General features: G+C 48.9%; 1 protein-coding gene across 1 annotated transcript in view; it reads left to right on the top strand.

Moving 5' to 3' along the window:
- BARX2 (BARX homeobox 2) overlaps positions 1-14,462 on the top strand; it is a 62,736-nt gene extending 48,274 nt beyond the window's left edge. The window contains exons 2-4 of the mRNA XM_012651658.1: positions 4,705-5,011; positions 7,897-7,981; positions 13,696-14,462. Coding sequence (XP_012507112.1) covers positions 4,705-5,011; positions 7,897-7,981; positions 13,696-13,968 — 665 coding nt within the window. The 3' untranslated portion in view covers positions 13,969-14,462. The remainder of the gene's footprint in view (positions 1-4,704; positions 5,012-7,896; positions 7,982-13,695) is intronic.
- The last annotated feature ends 1,681 nt before the right edge of the window (positions 14,463-16,143 follow it).

The following is a 16,143-nucleotide window of genomic DNA, read 5'->3' as shown; positions in this document are numbered from 1 at the left end:
GTGTTCAGCTTGTCTTTTTATTTTCTTAATATTATCTTTTGCAGAGGAAAAAATGGTTAATTTTGATGAAGACCAGTTTTTTTTTTTTTTTTTTTACTTTTTTCTTTCATGCATCATGCTTTTGGTGTCATAGCTAAGAGTTCTCTGCCTAACGCAAAGTCACAAAGATTTTCCCCTATGTTTTCTTCTAAAAGTTGTATAGGTTTGTGTTTCCATTGGGGTCTATGATCCATTTTGAGTGATTTAGAAAAGTAATGTATGAGGTCAAGGTTCAATGTTTTTGCATATAGATGTCCAATTGCTCTAGCACCACTTGTTCAAAAGGCTATTATTTCTCCATGTTAAATGATGTTTATTTTAAAAGAGTGAAGAGGATTCTACTAACATGAGAATGCAAACATCTTCTAACATAAAGGGAGAAAATTCCTTAGACTCTTTGATGCTGATTAGGCAGAGAGAGTCCCCTTTGCCCAAGGGAACACCCACAATGTTTGTTTTACTAGAAGTGCATTAAAGTACACATATTTTATACTTCATTTCTGGGATTCTAGATCGATTTTCTTTGCCTAGCTTTCTAGGAGAAATCTTAACTACTCATGGGTACAGGGGTCAATAAATGATCATACTTTTTTGACAAATTGAACATATATTATACCTTTAGAATGAGAATGAAACTTAAAGCTCATTTAGTCTAACTTTACTTTTTTAAATTACAAAAATAATACTTGCATGTACAAACTGTAAATAATACAGAAGTATCATCTAGGTATTGGGATGCCGTGGATGCTGGCTTTCCCACTGCCTCTCTGTCCCTCCTTCTCAGTCTTTGGGGCTCCTTTTCCTCTTTGCCACCTCAGAGGCTGGTGTGCCCCGGGCTCGATCCTTGGATTTCCTTGGATTTCCTTTTTTCTTTATCCCACTCCCTTCCTTGGAGAGCTCATGCAACCCCGTGGCTCCAGATGCCACATGCTCCTGTGAGTCGAAGTTGTGTCTCCAGCCCAGCTTCCGCCCCGCACTCCCGACGGGTTTATCCAGCTGCCTCTCAGCACATGCAACTTGTCCGACACGAAGATCTTGGTTTTCTCACTCAAGGCTGCTCTTTCCCCATCTAAGTGAAGGGTACCGTCCTTCCATCCATCCTTCAGTTGCTAAGATCGAAAATCCAGGCGTTACCTGGTGCGCGCTCTCAATCTCTCTCTCTCTCCCAGACCTGACATTCGGTTCTTGCCCAAAGTCCTTTCAACCCTCTCCGTGGAATATCCTGAGTTGGACACCCTCGCTGCCACAGCTGCTGCCTGTCTGGTCTAGAACACGGCCTTGCCTGCTCACTGCTTTCTTTGCTCCCACGACCGCCCCTGCAGCCCGAGCTCTACCCTGAGCCACAGGGTCCCTCGAAGACGTCTGTCAGATCGTGTCCTTCCCCAGCCCATTTCTCACCCAGGGCTTTCGATCACATTCTGAATAAAATCCAAGTGACTTGCCCGGCCTGCAAGACCCTGCGTAATGTGGCTCCAGCAGGTCTCTCTAAATTTTACTGTCCTGTGACCTGTCCCCTTGCTCACTCTGCCCTTCTGCTGTTCTTCGAACCCACACTGCTTCCCCCTTCAGAGCTCTGCACCTGCTGGTTCTCGCCGGTGCTGCGCGTTGGTCCCTGTGCCTTCTCCAGGCTCTCCTCCGTGGGGAGGCGCTTGCCTGCCGAAGGGTCGCGTTGCCTGACTCCTGCTCTGAGATCCCTGCCCTCCTCCCCGCCTGCCCCGTTTTCCACTGTGCTGTGGATATAGGATTCATTGCTACCTGGCATTATATTTTACATTTGCTTCTTTGTTTGTTTGCTGCCTGCCTCCCCTACTGAATTGTAAGCTCCACCAAGGTGGACTTTGTAGCACTCATCGCTGTATCCCCAGCCTCCAGAGCAGAGTGTAGCGGAGGTAGATGCTTAATGAATATTTATGGCAGGATTGAGAACAGGATTAGATGAATACGTATGTTTTACTTTTCATCCTATTCTACTCCCACCCTTTCCCCGGAGGCTATCACCATTAATAGTTTGGTAACTAGCTTTCTGGACTTTTAAAATTGCATTCATAAATGCAGACAACACACAGATTTTTTATGATAATGCAAACTATTCTACACCGTACTTTTCTCTCTTTATCTTTTAGGTATTTTCTCGTATTAACAATATTAATTCATATATATAATATATGTCTCTCTATTCATCTATCTATATCAATTTATAGAAATAGTTACTTAAAAAAAATTTTTTTTTAACACAAAGTCTCACTCCATCACCCCAGGTAGAGTGCAGTGGTGTCATCATCACAGCTCGCTGCAACCTCAAACTCCTGGGCTTAAGCGATCCTCCTGGCACAGCCTCCTGAGTAGCTGGGACTACAGGTGTGTGCCACTGCACCAGGCTAATTTTTCTGTTTTTTTTTTTGTAGATGTGTCTTACTTTTGTGGAGGCTGGTCTTAAATGCCTGACCTCAAGTGATCCTCCTGCCTCGGCCTTCCCAGAGTGTTAGGATTATAGGCATGAGCCACTGTGCCCTGCCTGAGATAGTTTTTTAATGGTTACATTGTAGTCCATTCCTTCCTGTGGGTAGATATGTGGGTTCTTTCCCCCTTTTCACTATTATAAACAAGACTGCAGTGGATACACTCGTACATAAATCTCTGTACACGTAGAGCCCAGCTTGCAGCATTGCCTGCTAGTACCTTGGTAGTTACTGCTTAGTTTGTTCTTCTAAAAGATTATACTGTTTTATAAACCCCCCAGCAATATATGAGTGCCTGTTTCCCCATATCCTTGCCAATGCTAGATATATCGCCACACTTTCAAATATTATTCAATGTTAGGGGAAAAAATGTTTAACCCTCTTACAAAAGAGAAAGGCGATAAAAAGCCTTACAGTTTGGTAACTAGTCATTTCCTATGCCGATAAGCTCCTGAGTTTCTAGGTTATAAATTAGCCTGCTAAAGGAAGGTAGTCTCTTTTGAAAGAAATGGCAGAATTAAAGGAGTCGAGTGATTTGAGATGAGAAACATCTTAGGGCCTGTTTAAGAAGTTTTCAGACTCTTTTTCAAGAAGTATCATTTCATCATGCGTGCTGGGAGACCCAATCCGCGAGCCCAGGCATTCTCATTTTCTTGCTATAAAATATCATTCGCAGATGATTTTTTTTTTCCTTAAAAAGAATCTGCAACACAAAACCTCAAGTGTTAGAGTTGGCAGGAGAGTAATGGAAGTCGTAGCACTGGGTGATTTATTGTTATTTAACAACTCTGTGGTTTCCCTTGGGCCTTGCTGGAAATATACTCAAAGAACAAGAGGAGTTATTGGTTTTAATAACTGTGACTGGGCTCCAAAGCAGAGGCATGGGAAGGAATAAAGAGAAATGCCAACCCAGAGAAAAGAGAGAGAACACAGGTCGTGCTTGGTGCTTCTGTGGTGTCAGCGGGTTCAGCTCAGATGCCTGCCTTCCCCTGTAGTCCCTTGTCAGGCGGGGCGGAGTCCCACGGGACAGCCTTGGGTCTTCTCCGTTGCCGTCAGGTATCAAATGGTGGGGTGAGAGGCGCTCGTGGCATCGGTATATTAGAGTTTGACGGATTCTTTGAGATCGGCTGTTCTTATCACTGCACAGGCGACAACTGAGGGATGAAATAATTTGCATAGGTAACGACTGAGACATTTTAAACCTGATGCTTATTGAATAATGAAAGGAAAGAGCTCTTTACTGGAACTTTAAAGGCTTAACAGATTGTTGGATGGGAAAGTATTTTTGCCTTGAAATTCCTAAAGCGGGAGTGGCAGGTAACCAGTACAGATGCCACCATAGCCTGCCCCTGCGCATGTCCATGGCAGACACTCTTAACCAACCTCAGCATCCATCGGTGTCCTTTGGTCAGCCGCGCTCTGACCCAGCCTGAGAATGCTTCCTGACACAGTGCTGTGGGCACCAGTCACAGCTGGCCTGAGTTTTCACGGGAATTGGAATCTATCGGTCCCTTCTGCTAAGTGATGAGTCCGTGTGATTCGAGATGTGGTGGTAAGAGCCCTGGCGTTCCCGCCGGGAGAACTTGGTTTGACTCCCGAAGCTGCCTTTTCCTTGCCGTGTGATCTCAGGCAAGTTCCTGAACCTTTCTGGGACTATTCACTCGTCTCTGAAGTGAGGGAGTCGGATTAAATAATGCTAAAGCATCCTGCCAGCTCTCAAAAGTGCCGTGATTCAAGGAACATGAGATCTCTCAGGAGGAATTCATAGTTACAAGCATGTCTTTCGATAAAGACCACAGGTGGGTCTCGGGAAATCTAGGTTGGATTTCTGAAATAAGTGTTTCTAGCTTTTTCTGACCACTTCTTTTCATCTGCTTGGTCCCACTGACCAAGAATTCAGGGGTTCAGGAGGGAGAGAGAGGGGAAAGAGTCACTTAAAACTGGAGGACTTGCAGGAACCCCTTGGCCGCTCGAACGTCTCACAGATCTCCGTGTTGCCTGCCCGGCCTGCGGCTGTAGGTCTCGAGTTGCTGCTTTTTCTTCCCCTTCCTCCGTTTGTAGCTCCTTAGGAGCAGGAGGCCCTGCCAGCCCGAAAGGTCTCAGCACGTGGCCCTCCGAGGGCTCCCGGCCCCCTTCGCCCGCTGCTCCTTGCGGTGACGGTGTCGGTGATGATGACAGGTGACCTCCCTCCCTGTTTGTTTTCCAGGCTCCCCTTCCCTTCGGGCGTATCCTCTCCTCTCGGTGATCACCCGACAGCCTGCGGTTATCTCCCACCTGGTCCCTGCCACCCCGGGGATCGCCCAGGCCTTGTCCTGCCGCGCAGTCCCGGTCGCCGAGGCGGTGTCTGCGGAGGCCCCGGGGGGCGAGGCCGTAGGCAGCAGCGAGTCGGAGACGGAGCAGCCCGCGCCGCGGCAGAAGAAGCCCCGCCGGAGCCGCACCATATTCACGGAGCTGCAGCTCATGGGCCTGGAGAAGAAATTCCAGAAGCAGAAGTACTTGTCCACCCCAGACAGGTGAGGCCGCAGGGAGGGGACTCTGCAGTGAAGGCCCTCGGTGTGGGCTGCCGTGCCGCAGAGGGCCGCTTTTGTGAGGCGTGGCGGGAACCCGCTCCTTGGCTCAAGTTGTCTCAACCACGGTTTACCGGAATCCGTCGCACGGCCCGGCGGCCTGCCTGTGGCTGCGCTGGCAGCCTTCGCTCCTCTGCCCGCTGGCCTGCCCGAATCAGGGTCGGCCCCGGTCCTGTCACAGAGAAAGGGAAGGAAACACGAACGAATTTCTTAGGCTTTTTAGTAGCTCTTTGATAAACATTGAAGCGAGAGAGGAGCCTGCAGATCACTGGCTGAAAGGGAATTTGGCTGCAGATTCAGTGAACCAGGCACCATCGCTGTTGTCTGAGGGTCTTCTGGGTGCTGGCCACTGGGGCAGGGGTGGCGCGTCCCAAGAGTGGCTGTGAAGAGGTCATAGGCAGGAATGACAACCACCTACGGCGGTGCCGGTGAGCCCGGTCGTGGGGCTCGCGTGGTGCTGAGCGCTGTAGCCACACAGATGTGTTGGGCGGGTTAGGGAAGGCTTCCCGGAGTAGGTGACGTTGGAGAAGAGGCTTGATTCCGGGAAGGACAGGGCGCCCCACACCGAGGGGATGGCACTCAAGGCACAGAAAGAAGCCTGTCTCGCTGGGCCTGTGGAGGGAACTGCAGATGGTTGGGACATCTGCAGCTTACGGTGTGAAGGCGTCGGGGTGGGGATGAGGCCGAAAGGTGGGAAGGCTGTCGCGTGCCTGGCTGAGAACACAGGCCTGGTGGTCCAGGCAGTCAGCAGGCTTTGCGAGCTGGGAGTGACGTGACCAGACTTCCCCTTTAGAATCGTCTCTGCAGTGACGCCATAAATGGTGGATCCGAGAGACAAAAGATGGAGCAGGGAAACCAGTTAGGACAGAATCCAGGGATAGTCACTGAAGACCTGAGTCGAGGGTGAGGGCGGGAATAGACAGGCGAGAGCAGACGGGAGAACAGTTGTGAGGCGAAAATGGACAGAGTCAAGGTCCAGGGAGGAGGCAGGAAGGGAGCGGAGAGTTCTGCGGTTCCTGACTGGGCCTCCGGGTAAGCAGGGGTACCGTTCACTGCAGCGAGAGGCAGAGGACAGCGCGGGTTGGGGGGAAGGGTGAGTCCTGTTTTGGACCTGTGCATTTTGGGTGCCTTGGGGCAGACAGTGGAGACAGGTCTGTGAATCAGGTATTAATAGACGGGATCTCCCGGTATTAAATGGGTGTTTTGATGCCCCCAGCACGTAATTGAGAGCCTCATGGACCTGTGCAGCGGGGGGAGTGGGCACCATTATTTACGAGTTGCATGCGTGGTAGCTTGTTGAAAAGGCTTTTGCACACATGGGTAAAATTTTTGGCTTGTTTTCTGGAAGTCAGAGGATGTTTTTACAGAAATGTTAGTTCTTGATAAACCTCCTGGGGCTTCCTGATACCTGCCCAGGCATCTCTCAGGTGACCTGCACAGGATTGATTCATTTGCCTGGAGAGGACACCATCTGGCTGGCATTGAAGCTGCTGCCTTAACCCGCCCGCTCAGATGATCCTCACCTCCCTACGTGACCGGGGCCATGAGCACGGCCTCCTCCCACAGCTCTTGCCCTCCTGCTCTGTGTTTGTTTCTCCAGTTTCCTAGGTGAGCCCACTTAAGCATATATGCAGGGAAGTGAGAATTTGTAACGGTGACAGGTAATGAGAGAAAGCTGATGACAGCGAAGCGTGTTTCTGTAGCCAGAGTGAGTCAGGGCTGCATTTTTCCCAAGTGAGCTAACACCACTTGCTAACGCAGCAGCAGAGCTGTGAACCGAACCTTCCATTGACTAATGCACCTGATGGCCTCAGGTGAACTGGGCTTGGGAAGGCACCGCAGAGCCCTCAGAGGACCCGTCTCCAGGGAGGCCTGTGAGACCAGAAGGCTGTGGGGTGGCCCCCTGCGTGCTTGGTCCTTAGTGAATGACTGCTCGGGAGGCAGTGCCTCCTTCCTGGGAAGAGCTAAGTGCTGTTGGTGCTGGGAATTTGTTGGCTTTAGCCTGTTAATAACTTCCAATAAAACTGCCAGCTTCCAGTAGCCATCTGCAGGGACAACTGGATCTATGTGACTGCAGATTTAAGACAAGTTCCAAAGTCCCTTGAAGGAAGACTCTGCTTATTACTGAGAATTTAGATTGTGCACTCTGGTCTGAGCGGGGGACTGGGCAGCTGCACCAGGGAGTGCCAAGAGTCAGCACCTGGAACCTTCAGGGCTGCTACCCGTTGGTGCGATAGGCACTTTCACGGATACAAAAGACGTGGAAGACATACCCTGCTCCTGCCGTTGAGAGGCAGAGGTGACGCGTGCGAAGTGGTTAGAGAACAGTGGAGACTGTGGGGCCGTCTGGGTGGCGGGTGCAGAGCGGATGGGCCGTGGACCGGGGGCTTACCTGCAGGGAGGGACTGGACCGGAGTCTGCAGTGGTGAGTGGGGCTCCCATGAGGAACGGACAGCTGTACCTTCCATTTCCGGGTTGGACTTTGGTTCAGAGTCCTCGTTTGTAGAGGATCCAAGTGAAGACCCTGTCGGGTCAGGGAAAGGACTGTGTGATGAAGGCCCAGCCGTCCTTCTCAGGCCCGTTGCAGACAGAGGGTGTTTCCAGGGTGGGGCCAGGCCCAGGCGTCCTTGGGCGTGGGCTTCTGTTTCTCAGCTTCCCGGAGTTTCCTCCATAGGATCCTTGGGAGGAAAGAAAAGCCCTTTGGGGAAGAATTGGTGTATGAAGCGGGAGGTCTGAGCTTTGGTGGCAAGTGCTGGAGCTCGTGTCAGCAGGACCCCATCCCTGCCGCCCCTCCCTGTTCCTCATCCTTCGTTGTATCTCGTGCCTTCCAGGTTGGACTTGGCCCAGTCCCTGGGACTCACGCAGCTGCAGGTGAAGACTTGGTATCAGAATCGCAGGATGAAGTGGAAGAAAATGGTAAGAAAGGAGAGAGTCTAACCGAGCGCCCATCCTGATGGAAGGATTCCTACTGCAGGGCTGGATTTCAGAATGCGATAGGCACTTTTGTAGGACGGGCAGGACCATGCGGCGGTCTGGGTTGCAGATGGGAAGGATTTCTAAGCTGCTGTGGGGTGGGAGGCTGTTTGACTGTAGGGTGAGCTATTCCTCTTGACCTGGATTTCCTGACCAGCGGGATATTCCTTTTCACAATTTCCTTGGAAATCAAAGAAAAAGAAAGCCCACAAGCCCCTTAGTTGCTAGTTTTAACCGTGCCAGCTAGCCTTCTCAAAGAACTTCCCCTCCTACCACAAGCTAAGAATAGAAGTCAGTACCCTTTGTTCATAGTGATACAGAGGACACATCTGTTCTTTCAGCTCTGGGTCCTCCAATACACTGATCCTCAAACTTTGGTGTGCATCACAGTCACCTGGGTAGCAGATTAGATGCAGGACTCCAGGCCCCATCCCAGGATTCTGATCCCAGAGGTCTGAGACAGGCTGGGAATGTCCACATCAACAAGCACCTGGGTTGTTCTGAGGTGCCTGACATAGTGACCACGGTTTCTGTAATGCTGCTCTGGTGCCTGGTTAATGAATACTTCCATCTTTGATTTTTATTGGAATAGACATCTCTATGTTTTGAAGAACTCAACTTCATTGTCATTTATCCTTTTGCTTTTTTGTTTTTAAAGTACCGTTAAATCTAGATTTTCCAGAGTACTTGAGTATTTCATTCCTCAGTTTCATAAACCACAGAGACAAGGTCAAAGCCCAGAGAAAGGTGAAGGGATGGCAATGAGGGCAGAAGCCCTGCTCTGCTCTCCACAGACCAGGTGCCACTGTGTCATCTGACGTGGGTCTCTTAACAACCTCACTGAATCTACTGGCTCTTTCTCCCGTTGTATGCACCAGGCATTTCATCCTCCTAATGACATTCTAATTTGCTAACTCATCTGGTCACAAGCCATATTTCCTGGTATTTCAAGGGCTGGAATATGGTTTTCACAATAATCAAATAACTAAGTTGTCCTCCCAGCCCATTTTTCAGGGAAAAAAAAGTCAATGGATAGATATTTTCTCAGTTTTATGGTCTTATCCACTAATTTTGTTCTTAAACCTTTAGTTCTTGCTATTCCTTTCTACCTGCTAACAATGAGGGGAAAAAACAAAATAAATAAATTGCCAATGAATATTAATGGGAAGAATGAGGAAAAAGTCAACAAGCAGCTATTATTATGGTCTCAGAAAGGAATTCTGGGCAGATCTCATAATTTCCACTGGGGGCACCTGACGCTGAAATGGAAGGGTTTTGGACGGAGGCAGCCTGGCTCCTGAAGTGCTCACGCAGGAGGGCGGCCATGCCAGTCGCATGTACAAACACACAGACGGTGCACGAATCGACAATGTGTGTTCAGCATCTCCTGTGAACCATGCCTTGTCCTAGGCACTATAGGAAGCGATGAAATAAAATAGGATCCCTACTTTCAGGGAATTTATGATCTTGTAGGGAAACAAGGCCCAGGAAGCAGCTAGGGAGCACATTATAATTAAGTGCTGGCTGTTTATTATAGATTTGTAAGTTCATCAGAGTTCAGAGGAGGAGAGGTGGTGGAGAAGATTGCAGGGAGAAGTAGAGATTGGAGCATGAATGGATTTAGTTAAATAGACAGTCATTCCAAAAACTGTGCAGTGCTAAGACACACGTGAGACTTCACAGTGGAGGCCCGGTGGGGGATTGGTCTTCAGAGCCTGACCGGGGAGAGAGAAGCGCCGGGCCGTGTTCCCATGCTCGCCTCTCCCCGGCTGATTCTGGGCAAGTCCCTTCACTGCTTTCTGTGCAAGTTGCACCATGCACCTCCTTCCTCGTCAGTCATCGGCATGGAAATCGATGTCTCTTGAGTAGCAGAAGCATTGTTTAAATTGATTATCAGCAATCTTTTCGTGAGTCAGATGATTAAGGAATTGACAGCCAGCCTTCCCTGCCAGCTCCGCCCGACACCCGTGGGACGACACATGTGCCTTCACCTCTGACGTCACTTGTTTTTCACCAGCCACTGTGCTCCTGGCGCAGCTGTGGGCTGGGTATCGATGGCTGTCAATGCCTTATAAACCAAAGTGGAAGAAACTCAGCAGTTTAACCTCAGAGAGCATTCTGTAGGCCAACCAAATTCAGGTCCTTTTAGGAGACAAGAGTGCTAGGAGGCTTTCAGTTCACTTCTGCAGTGATTTGTTGAACACTTGCTTTTGTCAGGCAATGGAGATGCAAAGACAAGACATGACCCTGTCCATTAAAAAATAAAGGTATAAGAAGGTACTTAGTCAAGTAGGGGAAAAAGACCGACGAACTAGTATTATTATTATACAGAGTGATCAGGGCAACAGCGGGAGGATTTACAGGGTTCGGAATCAGTGTGGAGAAGGGAGGGCCCCAGGGAAGAGGGGTCGTCGATGTTGGTTTTAGTGGTCGAGTGGAAATGTGCCAAGTGACAGTGGGAAGGGTGTTGCAGGCATAAGGAAGGGACGGAGTCCTTGGGGGCACTTAAGTGCTTCGGAAGGGTGGGAGCCGACACGTGGGGATGGCGCTCAGTTGTGGAACAGCAGGGCTTTGTTGGGACCCTGATTGCTTCATATGTTTTCCCGGCAAAACTCTTTCAAGGCTCTCTCTTCAGGTACTGGGCAGGAAAAGAAAAGGTAATTGGGTAATAAAGATGTCTCAAGGCTAGTAACCTAATTGGAACTGGAAAAAGATTAGCAGTCGATCTTCAGATTCACACGCCTGCCAAGGGCAGCCTTGCCAGGACCGGGATAGCATCTCTGACTGGTTCTGACCAGTCGGCAGTGGTACCCTGTAGAGGGCTGGGTAGATCTAATCTTGCACGTGAGACGGCGCTCACCCTCTCCTCCGTTTCAGTTGGCTTTAGTTCCAGGACGGCCACGGTGTTTTGCAGCAGGCCGACAGTATCTCCTTACTCGGGGGTCTTTTTCAGCTCTGAAACAGACCTCTGTCCTGTGAGAGGACCCACATGGATATCGCCTTCCTCTCCTAGTCTCAGAACTGGGTGGACCCACACCATGCACCGTCATTATCCTTCTCTCTAAGTCCCCGGAGAGTCAGTAACTCCACGAGACTGTTACTAGTTGCTTTCTATGTATCCCTGGGAGGTTCCTTGACCTCTGTGTGCCTGTTTCCTCATCAGGAATGTGCCCAACATGCACCTTGTGGGTTGTAGTATTAACTGAGCTGATCTCTAAAACTCTTAGCACAGGGCCTGCCGTATAAGATGAAGCCAAGAGATGTTATTATTATCATGACTGTTATTTACCTATCCTCAAAATCCACGTCTTCAGAGAATCCAAACATTTGGAGGCCAGGATTGGTAAGCCAAAAGGGAATTCTACAAGCTTCTGGGAGTCTAAAGTTTTCTTTTGGTTAATAGCAGTCCTGGGCGTCTGTCCTTTCTCAATCCCCGCCCCCAGCTGTCTCCTAGTCAGTGCCTGAGCCTTCGGGACCCTGCTTGGGCTACGATGGGGCGTCCCACCTGCAGGCCAAGAGAGTCGACTAACGTGAGCAGTGGTGTCTAGGAGGGTATTCACGCCGGAGAATCCAAACTTATTTCTGAGCTTCATGGACACAGTCATCAGTTACGTGGCCCCACTGTCGTACAAAGCTGCCGATAGAGACAGAGAAAACAGAGTAAAAATCACCCCCATTAATCTGTCTGCTGCCTGGAGTCTGCTGGGAGTTTGGATAGTTGCAAGTAAATACCCGACCCAGAACAGCGGCACATTTTACACATCCTTTTCACACCGTGCTGGATGAAATAGTGCTGAGAGTGTTCGTTTCGAATGGTCAAGGGTTTTGTGTTCAAATCCCAGCTCTGCCCTTGGCTAGCTCAGTTTCCTGTCTGAAAAGTGAGGGAGAGAGTTTTCTCCCTGCACTGACTACCCTTTCCCCCATCTAAGCACCTCAGGAAGGATGCAAAAGGCCCCATCTTGACGTCCTCAGCAACAGAACATTTGGACACCTCGTTTTAGAGCTTGGCAGAGGGCTGTCTGCAGACATGGCTAATAAAAGTAGGTGGTGCACTAGATGTTCTTCCTAGAGGCAGACAGAGGCATGTGACCTCTTGTACTATGGGTTGTCTGGCTTCTCTAGACCAAGGGGACTAAATTGGCTCTAGGAATAATTGGGGACGAGGGCCACAGGGTGTATGTGGATGTGCACACCCTGGTGTGGGGTGGTTTTGAGATAATTGCATGTCTCAGATGTGCTGGAAGGCAGGGGGCCAGAGGTCGAGTGCAAAAAGCAGCCAGGAGGGTAGTTATCTGCTAATTATTGCTTGCGCTGGAATGTTTTATTCCATTTAGAAAATGGTCTGATTGTTTTGATTTTTTTTTTTTCATGCTGTAGGAAAACAGCCAGGTGGGGTCTATCCAAACTGTGTGGGTGGTGTTCTCTAATTGCTGGGCTGGACTTTCTTTTGCCAATTAGGTGGCTTCCTTAGACCTGCCCTTTTCTGACTTGATTACTCCATGGGCAGCTTGCTTTTGTATAACCTCTTTCATGCCGAGTAGAGCTGCTTTCAACATGCACATTCCATCTTGGCACATGTGGGTGCTTTCAAAAGCCTGCGCTGGGACGGAAATCAAGATCAGATAATGACTTACGTGAAAAGGAGCAGAGGGATGTCTTTTCTCCAGAGGTGGTCAGTCTGTCAGCATCTCTGCCTCATTAAATGTCCCCTTCACATGCGTGTGTCAGCTGTTTGGGAAGAAAGTACGGTGGTTGAGCAGATTTTCAGCTAAAAGGAGGTGTTTATTGAGAACTTATTGTTTTCCTCATGCCATACGCAAAAATGAACTCAAAAAAAATCATAGACCTTAGTGTAAGAACTAAAACTATTGAACTTTTAGATGAAAATGTAAGAGTAAATATTCATGGCCTCGGATCGGGTAAAACCTTCTTAGATATGTCACCAAAAGTACAAGCAACAAAGGAAAAAACAAATTGGGCTTCATCAAAATTAAAAACTTCTGTGCTGTGAAGGACATCCTTAGGAAAGTGAAAAGACAGCCCAAAGAATGGGAGTAAATATTTGCAAATCTTATATATGATAAGAGACTTGTGTCCAGAATACTTAAAGAACTCTTAGAACTCAATAATATTACAACCAAATAAGACAACCAAATAATCTTACAACCAAATTTAAAAATGGGCAAAAGATTTGAATAGTTATTTCTCCTATAGATGACTTTTTAGAATTTAGCTGAAGGAATTTCTGTGTCAAAAAAGCTATGTACATTTTAACATACTTGATTTGAATTCTCAGATTATCTTGAAAAGGTACCAATCATGCTTTCACACTAGGATGTCAGTGTTTATTTTCCTGTTGGCTACAAATATTGCTGTCTTTTTGTCAACTTGATAGTTACTGTATTAACATTCTAATTTTCATTTCTTGCCTTGTTGAAGTTGAATTTTCTATGTGTTTATGATCACTTTATTCAATGCCAAAATGTATGATACTGACCCAAAGCACATTGGGCATTTGCAGAATGAAGGTGTGAATAAACCCTCTGATCTCCCTGCTGGGAAGAAGTGGTTTAGATGCTGTTTGGGATTATACTGGGGAGCAGGAAGGTGGAGGGAAGGAGTTATTTCTTGGATTCAATAACTTTTTTCTCATACAGGTTCTTAAAGGTGGACAGGAAGCACCCACAAAACCCAAAGGTCGTCCCAAGAAGAACTCCATCCCCACATCAGAAGAGATTGAAGCTGAAGAGAAGATGAACAGCCAGGCCCAGAGCCAGGAGTCCCTGGAGCCCCCCCAGGGCCAGGAGCAGCTCTGTGAAGCACAGGAACCCAAAGCAGGCGACGTCCCCTTGGAGATGGCAGAGCCACCAGGCCAGCCCCAGGAGTTGCCGGGAGCCTCTTCCGAACCCCCTGCCATTGAGCTAAAGTAAAACTCTTGTGGGTGAGAGGGAGATGGGGAGGAAGGGAAAAGAGAGAAGGCAGGGAGTAGAGGGAGAGAAGAACTTCCAACAGCCAGGTAAACTGGAGAACAATAGGTCACCTATCTCCCTCCCACCCACAGTTCCCATGGCCTTGTCATCGCAGGCATTTGAGGAAGACTTGCTCGTCTTAGGCCCTTCTCTTCGCGAAAGGCTGCTTTAGCCACAGATGCCCTTACTAAGGGAGACAGCATCTTGGAGCTGCCTGTCCCAGCTGGGTGACGCCGTGGGGGCCAGGTCTGTGTCTCAAGGCCCATCCTGGTGTGCAGTGCTTAGCTCGCTCCCCGCCAGCCTCTGGGCAGCCAGCCATCAACGCAGAGGCATACGGAGGCGTGTGGGGAGTGTGCCCAGGTTCCTTGCTGACTCAGCACTTATTTCTGTAGTTTTAAAAGAGAATTTAATGTTTTGGGTTGTTTTCTGGGGGGGAGGGTGAGAGCAGGCAAAAAAAAAAAAAAAAAGATGGGGGAAGGGAGTTCTGAGTTCTTAAGAAATATCTCTGAATCAAGTTTGTTTTGTTTGAAGACACGTGTGCCTTTGTACCCATTATAAGATGGTCATGTGAGCCAAGAACTGATAAGCCTTGTTTTTCTTGCTTCATTGAATTGCCATCCCTGAAGCTGCAATGCAGATATGTTAAGATAACTTTTATTTTTTAATTAAAAATAAATCTTTCAAAAGGATTGAGTGCTTTGTGTCTTCTTGGGGACGTACCTAACCCTTCCTGAATGTGACCCGTGGAGAGCATGAGCCAGGCTCCCTGGGCCTTCGTTTCCTCCTCTCCTTTTATAAAACCAGCAACTGGGCCGGGCCGTTGGTGTCCGAGTGCAGGGAGCCCTGGACGTGGCGCTGAGGCCCAGGTGAGGAAGGAGGAGCGTGGCGGGGCTTTCCCCAGCGCGCCCCCCATCCCCCGCCCAAAACTATAAAAAAGAAATCTTCCCGTCCTGTCCTACCCCCATCCCCTGTAGGTAATCATTTTTACTGGCTTCTTCTTTATCCTTCTGGGATTTCTCTATTAAGTGTCCATTTGGGTGATGGGGCTCTGCAACTTTTAACAGAAGAAGATGTGAGGACTACTTGGCTAGATGTGCTCACGATTTTAGATGTAAGAATGATGTCCCATTTTTAATAAGACCGGGAAAGAGGTAAGCTTCGGGTTTTCAGAGGTGTGTGAGGGGACCCTGCCTCTGTTTTTTGTCTGATTCTCACGCGTGCTGGCCCAGAGCCCTGAGCTTGCAGGGTGACCCTGATGATGGCTCCGCATGCTCGCCTGTGCTGCCCCACAGTTAATTCTGCCCAGGCGGAGGCTTGGAGAATACCAGCCACTTTAACAGTGGCCTCGACTAGGAAGCAAAACCTGCGACTAGTTCTCTGAAAGAACCATATATTTCATTTCAGAGTTAAACAGGAAAGACCTGTGCATTTTCAGTCATCTGGCTGCCCGCTCTCCACGAACACAGGCCGTCAGAAAGTGACTGCAGTTTTGACTTCGCCGAGGCAGCGCCTTCATTCGCTTTCTACTGAGATCAACAAAGAGAAAGCAGCCTCGGCTTAACTCGTGAATAGACAAAGCGGTTAGGGATTTGGCCTCTGAGAACCAGTTTGTGCAGACCACACCTAGCTGCCTGTGCGAGGTTTCTTGTACAGAGCGTGCAGAAAGCCGTCTCCTCCACCTCCAGCCCACCCCGCAGTGGTTTCATGATCTGCATACCAGGTGGTGTCACCATGCGCCACAGTGTACACAATGGCCAGAGTAAGTGGGTGGGTCTGTGCCAGTTCAGTCTCACTCCTGGGGAACTGTCCTGTCCTGTTCACCCCAAGAGGCCTGTGGTCTGGATGCCAGCTCCCAAGGGAGCTTTTCCATCTCTTGTCCTGGGCTCTCATGACGTCCTTTTTCGAAGTGTTTGGTAGTGACTGTCAACCTCACGATAAATGTGTGCATACCCGTGTGGACTGGCATTCCTGGGTTCTGCTGGGTTCCGGGTGCTGTTTCTGCCTTCTAGTTCTTACTCCTTGGCCTGATACCTTGGGTTTTGTGTCTTGCCCCTAGGAGTTGAAGGTATTTCGTTGGTGAGTTTAAGACCTGAGATTATCTTTCTTTGTGTTTTGGAGGATCCAGGCCCAAGGTTA

The sequence above is a fragment of the Propithecus coquereli genome, unplaced genomic scaffold, assembly GCF_000956105.1.
Source record: "Propithecus coquereli isolate 6110/MARCELLA unplaced genomic scaffold, Pcoq_1.0 Scaffold36, whole genome shotgun sequence".
Taxonomy (NCBI): domain Eukaryota; kingdom Metazoa; phylum Chordata; class Mammalia; order Primates; family Indriidae; genus Propithecus; species Propithecus coquereli.
The sequence above is the reverse complement of the archived record's forward strand: the minus strand, read 5'-3'. Positions and strand labels throughout refer to the sequence as shown.